An 11451-nucleotide genomic window follows, 5' to 3' on the forward strand; every position below is an offset into this window, starting at 1 on the left:
GTGGCAACCCGACATTTCGCGTATCACGTGGTCATATTGGTATTATAGATCATCCGCGTTCGGCGACAGGAGGTTCTTTGCACATATGCAAGCATGCAAGCTTGTTACTCAACGCCAAGATCAATTTGTTAAGCTTCTACATGGGATGTCTGGTATGGACGATTTTGTAGGCCATAGATCACCAACAGATTATATTTCTTTCAAAAATTGGCGAATATGGAATTTCCAAAGGCGTTGTGCGATAGTGGTTATTCGGCGGGTCTAGAATTTTATTCTCTATCAACCCGTGCTTTCGGGCTCGTAGGTTCAAATCCTGCCAACGTCGGTCGTTTTTTTTCTCGTTTTTGATTCTCGTTTTTGGCACCCCAATTTCACAAAAAATGCGTTGATATCAGTTCAGATGCTTGATTTCGTATGCTGTCTAGGTGTATACATTGGAGATACAGCGCTGCAGCATATTAACATCATGCCTCTCGATGCAGGTTGTCTTGAGTTCTATTGAGAGCGGAAGAACGTAGTCGATCGAATGATGAGATCGAATGTACTGTTACAAACAATTGCATTTACATTCTTACTATAAACGCTTCCTAAAGAGATGGAGTTGATTATCTAACGCTAAGAAGAGCTTCTTACATTCTTTATCCGCTATGCAAACATTGTAGTCTAATAACCCCGTCCAGTCCTACCTCTACTTCTACTTCTTCCTGAACGTCCTCTTTGTTCTTCATGGATCACTTTTCCTTTTTCCTCATGAACCATATCCAATTCTCTTCCATATGAATACCTTTCATGTTGGATAGTAGGAGTTTGTTGAATTTCCCATACAGGAGAATCTCTTGATGTACTCAAACTCCTTCCTCCTCTATTCACGGAAGGGGATTGACTTGATCTTGATGATCTGGAGGCACTTACGTCTCTTGATCTAGTAGGTGAGACAATTGTAACGCTCTGGTCGACTCGCATATTTGATGATTCGTAGTTTCCACCTCGACTGAAGCTTGCCGAAGCAAAAGTTGGGGGATGAGAAGGGGAAGATTGAGGTTGAATATGTAAACTTGTTCGATTTCTAGATTGTGAGCGAGATCTATTGTATCCTGGAATAGGTAATCCACTAATCGAAACTTCTCCAGATTGTCTAGCATATGGTAATCCAGCTATCGACAGATTATTGTTTATAGCTGGTGTCGAATTATTGTTGGTTTCTCCTCGTCTAGCAGTCCGTCCACGATTATGGTCAACTGCTTCAAGCGATCTGGCTAGATCTGGAGCATCAAGCGTGAACATAGGTCGATATCCACTACTTCTTGATCTCGAAGCGCTTGCAGATCTAGATCTCGATTGCCGAGGATCATCTTGGTAATTTTTGTGCGAATCGGCTCTGACAGAAATGAACGGATCAAGTCGATCGTCAATGACTGATAGACTACCAGTGTGAGGCGGTGGTTGCTGATACCTCCTATCTCTCGACACGGATGCTGAGCCTTGCGAAGCTGTTGAATGTTTTCTTTGACGACCTCTGCCGAATGGTGATCCAATTGGTACAGGTTGTGCACCACTCCCCTCCCTTCTCATATGATCTAGTAATCCACCATCACCCATTCCCATTCTAGCTCTAGATCGACTCCTAGATTTGCTTCGTGATTTGACTTCTGCCCATCCAGTCACCGCATCACTCTCCTTTACTCTCCTAACGGTCCAGCGAGTATCCCTATTGCCGTCCAAACAACCATGAAGACATTCCGCCCATTCTCTACCTAAGAAAGGCGGTTCTTCCCATGATCCTCTCAATATTTTCATTTGTAATCTAGGATCAAAAGCGTCGACAAAGGGTAATCTACCAGTGAGTAAGGCATGTAGGATGATGCCTACAGCCCAAATATCTTGAGCTAAGGAAGGACCAGCAGGAGGTGCACGAAGGAGTTCAGGTGGTGCATAAGGTAAAGAAGCAGATGGAAAAGGTTGAGTAGGATGAGGGGTCATATTCTCGGGTAAAGTATGTTCGTTTGGACGGTGATGTGATATAGAAGCTGGAAGTGGAGTTGACATTCTTGGTCCTCGATGATATCCAGGTGGTAAAGTCGAATGTCTTCCTAGCGGACTATGTCCAGGTGCAAGAGGAGGTGGGATAGTCGGTACAGGAAGGGATAAACTCGATTCAGATTGATCTATCTTTTGAGCCATGTAAAAATCCGCTACCATGACTGAACCTGAATTATTATCTACTAAGAAATTATCCAATTTCAAATCTCCATGTAAAATCCCTCCTTCGAATGAGCCATAGCCTTCATGTAGTACCTGCACAGCGGCAACTACACCAGGAAACCATTTTCTCGCTGTCTTATCTGATCCTCCTTCTCTCTGTAATACATCTAAAAGTGATCCACCATTCATATAAGGTGAGAATAAAAAAGTTGCAGTTGGTGTCCGATGCATTTCGACCAAAGGTAATAAACTTGAATGACGTGGTAAACTTTGCCATATTTTGATCTCATCTTCGAATTTTTCTAATGATCCCGATCTATCTGACAAGTCATCCCTTTTGACTATTTTACATGCAACTACCTCTTGCGTTATATTATGTGTTGCTTTGCGTACAGTCGAAAATCCACCTCTTCCTACTATTTTACCTAAAGTGTAATTTGAAACAATTGCACCGTCACCATCAGGAGCAATGACTTTTTGAGCGGGTTTGAATGACATCTGTGATGAAAAAGCTGATAGGAAGGCTGAAGCGGGAGAGAAAGCGCTAGAGGAAAGGTCAGATGCTGAAGGTGAAGGAGGTCCAGAAGGTCCAGGATCAGACATGAAGGCGGGAGAAGAAGGTCCTTGATCGGAAGAATGGACAGATGGAATACCGCCCGTTGAAGCTGGTGCCGCATGTGTAGCATGATGGGAGAATAGTGGATGTCGGGAAGCTAGAGGTGGTGTGAAGTTTTGATTGAGGGTAGCTGATGCTGAGGTTGGTGAAGAAAGGTTTGAACCGGCAGCACCGAAACTGACTATTTCCCTTCCTGCTCCACCATATATCCCTGCGCTTCTAAGACTTGTCGCTCGCCTTAAATCAGCAGCGGCAGTAGGGTTTGACGGTCCAGCTCCATTTTCATCTACCACCATCAAGTCATTATCAGGTCTACCATATCCTAACGTTGAAAGACCATTTCCATTCTTGTGAAGTTCAAGACCCGCATCAAAGCTTGTTGATCTAGGAGCATTGAGTCGTGATATCCAAGCTGCAGCGGGTGATTGTTTATGAGGACTTGAAGACGTTATGTCAGGTTTGGGTGAAGAGGAAGAAGAGCCTTGCAGCATCCTGCACAAATGACCGAAGTTCAAGGTATCAGCATTGTTCTCAAGCATACTTCACACACAATCTCGACATGGTGTAAGTCGCCTGTCGGCCTTCCGGCCGCATGGTTGTAGCCAAAGGGCGTATGGATACTCACGAATGATCCGATGCTGCAGAGTACTAAAATTTGTTTACAAACGTTCTTCGGGTTTAGGTAGGTGTAATAGATGCGAATCTACCGCACAACTCAATCAAGTTGGGAGCGTTGATCGCAAGACTAGCTGTGAGATGCTGCTAAATGATAGTGTAACTATTTATGTATTGATGCAGTGGAATGTTGATAGTAAAGATGATTTAAGTAAGAATATTCATCTGATTTTATTGCTTGATTCGGATTGGTCGTATATCCGGCTAAATTGATCCGTTCACCGCCGTAAATTAACGTAAGAGGATCACTATAAGCAATATAACGGCGACAAAGAAGATGCTAATATTCCATACAAAGTCGTTGATATACCTGTGTTAAGCATATACATGTGTTAAGAAGGATGATTCAAGTGGCGAGGCCTGAATCGTCTAACAACAGCTTCTTGTATGCAGTGCTCGGTGTCATAGCGAGGGTCTCATCGCCGAGATTCCGGAAGTCGAGGTCGAGGGTGACGGGGCAAAAAGGAGGCTAAATAGATGTCATGTGATTGAACCCATCCTATTTTCATCGGATCGGATCATAGACATAAGCGTCTTACAGACTATGTTGATAATGGAAGTGAAACTGGATAATTCCAATATTTCATTGGTATGCATGAAACTATTTATTTACAAGGAAAGACACATGACTTAATCGTCATCAATAGTAATTACATCTGCGTAATCTTTATCATTATTATTATCATTAACCATTATCACCGAATTGTCCTCATCATCATCATCATCATCACTATCAATTTCCACAGGTTGAGATTGACTTCCACTAGGTTGAGAATGATTGATTAAATCGTTATCTGCTGTACCTGGTGTTGTATCGTCCTCTTTCATATTGCTACTTTGATCGTGAGGCTTATACCTATCAATCCTGAATTGATCAGTAGAGTAATGTTTGCAATAGGCTGAAGCAGTCCGAGTAGGATACTAGAAGTGATTAACGGATTAGTTGTTGTATGATTATCCAACCCCAACCCGACGTTCACTCACCATCGCAGCGAATTTGACCCAAGTTTGAGGCATCTTGGTATTTTTACTATATCCAGCAATGTATCGCGCCATATTTTTCTCCTCTTCCATCGTATAAGGTCTCGTTACCACAGATCGTCCACTAGATTGAACAGTAGGAGATCTCTGGTCTTGAGCCGGAGATTCAACTTTGGCTTTGTGTCTTGATCCCCGAATTGGCATAGTCTGGTCGGCATATGCTTTGGCAGCCACAGTGCTTTGTAAACATTCCATAATATTCGCGTAGGGGCCTTGTCTTTTCCACCAAGCGGTCCATTCTCGTCGCCAATGTGATCGAGCATAAATTCCGACCTATACTCCGACATACTCAGAAATCCAATACTAACTGAATTGTAAGTGTCATGATTACTCACCTCCGTTTTTAAAAGAAGACCAATCTCGACTTGGTTCAATTTACGTTGCGTGAATTCTTCTTCCCTTTCCTTGAAGATGACAGCTTTTTCAGACGCAGTCAACGATCCTCCTTCTTCGTCATCATACTCCGCCAAGGATATAGATTTGGATTTGCTAGGTGAGGATATGCTAGGTCTGGTAGATACCGAGGTTGATGGTTCTCGTTTGTTTGTTGGTGTCGAATCTGTCTGTGTCAAAGAGGAAGTATTGTTTGCAGTTGGCTTGAATCGTCCACTTTTACGGATCCATTCACTATAGAGTATACCCCAAGTAGTTACATGATAGACTCCATACTAGGTGATGCATGGTATATTAGCCGAAAGCCCAGCCAGGTATTTCAATAACATACCTTGGCTGCTAGATCTTTGCCCAGACTGTTGAACGATTTGGAGCCAGCTTGATTAAGTTCGGGACTGCTGAAGATCTGTACGAGCTCTTCATCGGAATATAACTTTTTGTCCAATGGTACTTTGGACAAAGAAGTAGGCAGTGATACGTCCAAACGAGCGATGCGAGCAGGTTGTTTAGTCTTTAATTTCGCAAACTGTCCCTTCCGGCTCTTGAATTTCGATAGATAAGCACTCCATGTAATCGCTGGGTGAACTGGATACTGTCATTCCTAAAAGATGTAAGCGTTGGGGAAGAACTTTGGGGTAATTCAATGCCACTTGGAAGAACAATATTTGGAAATTTACCTTTTGGTTAAGATATATACCAAATTCCGTGTTATTTCTCGATCCTTGATGTGGCACTTCAGCGGTTAGAATTTCAACGAGCTGCTCATGCGGTATCACTGCTGTCGAACTTTTGGTTTTTTGGGATGAAGACTGGCTCGGAGTGGGACTACTTTGAGTCGCAGGCCCGGGCTTGACCATCGAGTCTTTCGCATCCTTTTTGAGATACTCAAATCGATCTGCTTTCTTCGACCAAGCCCTGTGGAGTTTCACCCAGTAATTTTCGTTGTAGCGTCCATACTACAGAATTCTATCATCAGCGATCGTGTCAGTATGAATGGGGTAGAGATATACCTTGGACGCCAAGAAAGCTCCGAGAGCACGTAACGTGCCCCCTTTGACAATCATCTTCTGTTCTCTTTCAAATATCGCTATAAGCTCTTCGTTCGAAAGGTGGTGATCGTCCTGGTCGTCGAATTTATATGGAACAGCTGTCTTTTCGTCCTTCTTCTCATCCTCCTTATCGCGAAGGGGTACGCCATAAGGTACAGCGAAGTCAAATTCATGTAACTTCCTACCCTGATCCAGGCAATCGTGAATCCACCGAATATTCAGGGACCAAATTCCCTCTTTCGACAAGCCTTGAACGATTGAACGCCATTGTTGTTCCTTGTAATTATTTATCAACACGTGAGTGGACTCGGAGTAGGACGTGACCAAGTCACCACTAGCAGCCTGAACATCGTGGTGTCAGCTTAAGAACATATCTTGTTGGGTGTTGAAAACTCGAACACACCTTGATTCGCTTTATCAAAGGTATCCGATCAGGATAAGTGGTATCTAACCAAAATTTCAACCCTGAAAACATAGTCTTCGGATCTAAAAGTTCTGTCTGCTTCGAGCCTTCCGTGGCCGTGCCCGGCGCAGCTGAGCTGAGATTTGGAGGCGACTTTTGTTTTGGTCGCTCTGTCGTTGTCCAGGGAGCAATCTCGGTAGCATCGCTATCAGCGTAATCATCTGATGAAATGTGAGCAGGAGTATCCGCAAGCTGGGAGAAAGCTTTCTTTGGGACCAGCTTATCCTTAGAAACATGGGAGAAATTTGGTCTGTCGCCTGTCACAGGCGTCGGCATGATTTCCATATCATCCTCAGAATCAGGATTATTTTGCGGCGCGATATTTTCGATTACTTCGGTCGGCGGAGGAGACGGAATAGAAGAATCAGCCATCGGTACTTCAGACAGCACGTCTTCCATTATTACATCGGCATCCACTGCTCGATCATCACCTCGATTGTCCATGTCCTTCAGAGGAGACTGTTGAGCGGTATCTTGAGCTTCTGTATTTTCGACAACGCCATTCGAGCCTTCGAACATGTGGTCCGATCCATCTCCCTGTCCATTTAAGTCCTCCGGTAAGGCAAGTGTTGGATCTGTACTCATAAGTGTGCCCACAGGAGGTCCACCAGCTCTGCATCCACCCCAGTCGTCCTCTTGACCAAGAAATCTTCCAGCTTCTAAGCATTTGTCTACCCAGGGCGCTTTCAACAGAACTTTTTTCTGCCACGAGTTCTCTCTGTTTCCATACTTCCTTCGTTTGGGTGCATATCTTGCTCGATCTCGTGGTCTAAGCCAATCAGGATGACAATACATGTCGAAGACATATGTACTTGCGGGATGCAGTATGATCAATTGCGTGTCTTCGTCTGCATGATCAGATGACGGCTGCCCTCCCTCAGCCTGTAGTGCGATAGTCAGCTAAACATTTAACGCTTCTGTCAAACCACATAGCTCACCTCAATCTTCTTGAGCAACGTCATTCTTCCTGGCAGGGCTATATCTACCCAAACAGCAATCTGCTCCTCCACTTCAGGCTTCATGAAGATCCCATCACCATCGGTGTCAAAAGATTCCCCACCAACTGGGTATTGTACGTAATAGACTGGACGTCGCGATGGGCCAGCTTCAGGCTGCTGAGCACTGTCGGCATATACTGTCGAATTATCGCCAGTGGGTCCATTCATCATATCGTTGGTGAGAATTCCGAGTCTTGGGCCATACTCTATGCGTTCTTCTTCTTCCACCTCGTTGGTCAAGGGTATCGTTGGAGTGTTTCTAGTGGTAACAGAAGGAGATTGTTGGTCGGTGGAATCACCAGCATTTGTTTCTGTAGGAGTAGATCGGACGGAAGCTGATCACGGATTTTTACAGTCAGATTCTGTTCGTCATTAGCCAATCAAGAGATAACTCACTTTGGTTCATCTTTCTGGCTACATCTAGAGCCTGCAATTCAAGCGGACACAATTCTCTCGGTATATTCGATATCGATTTGTTCCTATCTCTATCCATATGCCGCTCCTTGCGCTTGTGCTTGTCCTTCTTTTTGCTTTGCTTCTTGTCCTTGTCCTTGCCCTTTTTCTTGTCCTTGTCGCCCTTCTGACGTTTCTTATGACCAATATTCAAAATATAATCAGAATTTCGGGATGCACCGGTAGCACTCGATTCGGCGTGTTCGTTATTCGAATCCCTGTCGTCCACTTCATTCGCATATGCACGTCTAGCTTCGTCCTTGTCGGCTTTGTCCTTAAGCTTCTGTCTCTCTTTTCTAATCTTTTCAGCTCTTTTGATCGAAGCTCTCCGAGCTTTGGCTGTTTTCCTTTGCTGTTCTTTTTCCCGTTCAGCTTCGGATCTGAATGAACCTTCGTAAAATTTGGCTTTTTGTTTGTCTTTAGCTTTCTTTTCAGCTGAAGCAGCCTTACTTAGAGGTTTAAGAGGTAGTGTCCACACTAGTACTCGCCTTTTCTTGATTTTTGGTCGAAGTGGTACACTATTAGCTCCGCTATCTAACGTTGTTGAGCCCTTGACATTATTAGCCGTTGAAGGGTTTCCAGAAGTATATTCCGTTTGAAAATCAGTTTCCGTTATTTGATGAAATTTCGCTAATCTACTAGGATGTATTGACAAGTTTGTTGATGGTCCTGCGTCCGGTGTCGAGGTCATCAAGTGTGAGCTTGAAATAATTGTTATCTTACGCTTAGCTTAGCACGGACGATTGTTCGGAGATGTGTTTAAGAGCGACAATTAATACTCTATCGATTATGAATAACGATAACAAAGGTCATCGCATACTATAGGGCGGGGCACCAGTACCGGCGATAGCGGTGTTATATCTGTATGTAAATTCATTAAAAGCTTCTGTGGCGGTTAAGCAACTCGGGGACCCACATATACCAGTCGCGAGATTATACTTGTAGGACTTGTCATCGTTCAAGTTGATGTCGATGCAATCAATAACCCATAACTTGACATTCTACTTTGATTCATCACACCTACCTGAGTAAGATCAATAATAACGAGATTGAAAGACACAGGACCCCACAATACAGAAGGCTGAAAGTTTATATCAAAGAATTTATCTGATACATCACATACCCATAGAGCATTTTAATTGATTTTCGATATGGCGCCCAAGGAGTAAGTCTATTTCAATGAACACATTGAAACGTGTAGCAGCTGCTGATCCGACATCATTCGTAGGGATTGGGAAAAGTGTGGGTATCAATAGTTGTTTATGTATGATGTTGTAGCTAATCTCATCATTTGTATAGACGAAAAGAAGGTGACAGACGAGAAGGAAGAAAAGATAGTCGGTGAGCTTATTCATCACTGTCAAGGAAATCATGCAATCTTATTAATACCTCACTTCTAGCCCTTGATGAATCGGATATTCAAATCTTGAAGACATATGTAAGCTGTCTGCAGGCTTGCTGGCGTTGGTACATGAGCTTACCAGGCCTTGATCATACAGGGTCAAGGACCATATTCTTTAGCTCTCAAGAAGATAGAATCAGAGCTGAAAGAGATTCAAAAGCGTGTAAACGAGAAAATGGGTGTGAGAGAATCTGATACAGGATTGGCATCTGCAAACTTGTGGGATGTGGCGGCGGACAAACAACGTCAAGGTCAAAGACCTCTACAAGTTGCCCGATGTCAAACAATCATCAAAGCTAGTAAGTCTACTACCAAATAACTAAGATTATCATATCTCATTGAACAAGCTGATTATATGAGACTTTAGCCAACACTATACCCGAAGGTCAAGCTCTTAATCCACAAGACGGTGCTGGGGCAGGGAACCCCGAGGGGGACAAATACGTGATCTCGATCAAACAAGTGGCTAAATTCGTTGTTGGATTGGGTGAACAAGTTGCCCCAACAGATGTAGAGGAAGGTATGCGAGTCGGGTGAGCTCTTTTCAAATCCCTCACGAGGCACCATTGTAGACAGCTGACAATCTCGTAGTGTTGATCACACAAACTACAAAATCATGATCCCATTACCGCCTAAGATAGATCCTTCAGTCACGATGATGCAGGTAAGTAAAAAGTCGGACAGCGCGGACTTGATAGAAGTGCTGATAAATGGTAATACAGGTCGAGGAGAGACCATCGGTAACATACGCAGATGTCGGAGGATGCAAAGAGCAAATTGAGAAGTTAAGAGAAGTAGTCGAGCTTCCTTTGTTAGAAGTAAGTAATGCTTGTGGTCCTCGTTCGGCGCACGGCTAATGCACACGTTCAGCCTGAGCGATTCGCGAATCTCGGTATTGAGCCCCCTAAAGGTGTATTGCTATATGGTCCTCCTGGTACTGGTAAAACACTGTGTGCCCGAGCTGTGGCAAACCGAACAGACAGTACTTTCATTCGAGGTATGTTACCCATGATAAAGGAGAAGGGTAAAGCTGACAGTGGTGCATCTAGTCATCGGTTCAGAATTGGTACAAAAATATATCGGTGAAGGTGCACGAATGGTTAGAGAATTATTCGAAATGGCTCGATCGAAGAAAGCATGTATAATCTTCTTTGACGAAGTTGATGCTATCGGTGGAGCACGATTTGATGATGGTGCGGGTGGTGATAATGAAGTACAAAGAACTATGTTGGAATTGATCAACCAATTGGATGGTTTCGATGCTAGAGGAAATATCAAGGTTATCATGGCTACCAATAGGTCAGTTGCTCGTCATGATGCCGCTTTTGATTCAAGCTGATTATGATGTTGGTGTTTTGCTGATCAGACCCGATACCCTTGATCCTGCTTTATTGAGACCTGGAAGATTGGACAGGAAAGTGGAATTCAGTCTACCCGATAACGAAGGTAGAAGTCATATTCTGAAGATACACGGAAAGAGGTCAGTTTTTGGCTGCACGATTTACGCGTGCATTTTGGCTGACTTTATATCGATGTTCAGTATGAGTGTGGAACGAGATATCCGATATGACCTTATTGCTCGATTATGTCCAAATGCAACCGGAGCTGAATTGAAATCCGTAGCAACTGAGGTATGTAGTATATCTCTCCTGTGCAAATCCCGACATACTTCACTTGTGCTGATTCCATATTCGCAGGCCGGTATGTTCGCAATTCGAGCCAGGAGAAAGGTAGCTACCGAACGAGATTTCCTTGATGCCGTAGAAAAGGTTATTCGACAAGGAACTAAATTCTCCAGTACGGCTTTATACGCTCAATACAATTAGTTTTGGATTCTTGTTCACCAAGTAGAGTATACAATTGTAATAGCATATCAGATGTTCAAAGCATGCATACTGACTAGACATCGAATCCCAAACTGTGATAGTGATTTCTGTACGCTGGTCATCTCCACAATGTCGCACGGTTTTGGCATTTATACATGTTTTTGCATATTTTTTCATTTGTAATGTGTAAGGCATAACTATCATTGTGAGAATCCACAAATTCTCTTTTATCTATATATCAATCAAATCAAGATTGTCCACATGAAATTATCATTGTCATAAACCCCAAGAATACCTGAAACTTGAAACCCTATCTAATCATTATACATTATA

General features: G+C 43.4%; 3 protein-coding genes across 3 annotated transcripts; 1 reads left to right on the top strand and 2 right to left on the bottom strand.

Annotated features, from left to right (window-relative positions):
* Positions 1-663: 663 nt before the first annotated feature.
* I206_107633 (uncharacterized protein) lies at positions 664-3309 on the bottom strand (the record flags this gene model as incomplete). Its single annotated transcript, XM_019157679.1, has 1 exon — positions 664-3309. One exon carries the CDS (start codon positions 3307-3309, stop codon positions 664-666), a length of 2646 nt encoding a protein of 881 aa, XP_019009319.1.
* An 814-nt stretch (positions 3310-4123) lies between these two features.
* I206_107634 (uncharacterized protein) lies at positions 4124-8581 on the bottom strand (the record flags this gene model as incomplete). Its single annotated transcript, XM_019157680.1, has 9 exons — positions 4124-4414; positions 4478-4807; positions 4870-5202; positions 5259-5519; positions 5605-5883; positions 5938-6318; positions 6380-7321; positions 7378-7772; positions 7834-8581. 9 exons carry the CDS (start codon positions 8579-8581, stop codon positions 4124-4126), a joined length of 3960 nt encoding a protein of 1319 aa, XP_019009320.1.
* A 460-nt stretch (positions 8582-9041) lies between these two features.
* On the top strand, positions 9042-11118 carry I206_107635 (26S protease regulatory subunit 7; the record flags this gene model as incomplete). Its single annotated transcript, XM_019157681.1, has 13 exons — positions 9042-9055; positions 9119-9132; positions 9190-9231; positions 9291-9328; positions 9390-9591; positions 9660-9825; positions 9884-9956; positions 10015-10110; positions 10163-10289; positions 10342-10591; positions 10659-10772; positions 10833-10923; positions 10990-11118. 13 exons carry the CDS (start codon positions 9042-9044, stop codon positions 11116-11118), a joined length of 1356 nt encoding a protein of 451 aa, XP_019009321.1.
* Between the last annotated feature and the right edge of the window lie 333 nt (positions 11119-11451).

The sequence above is a fragment of the Kwoniella pini genome, chromosome 11 (genome assembly GCF_000512605.2).
Source record: "Kwoniella pini CBS 10737 chromosome 11, complete sequence".
Lineage (NCBI taxonomy): Eukaryota > Fungi > Basidiomycota > Tremellomycetes > Tremellales > Cryptococcaceae > Kwoniella > Kwoniella pini.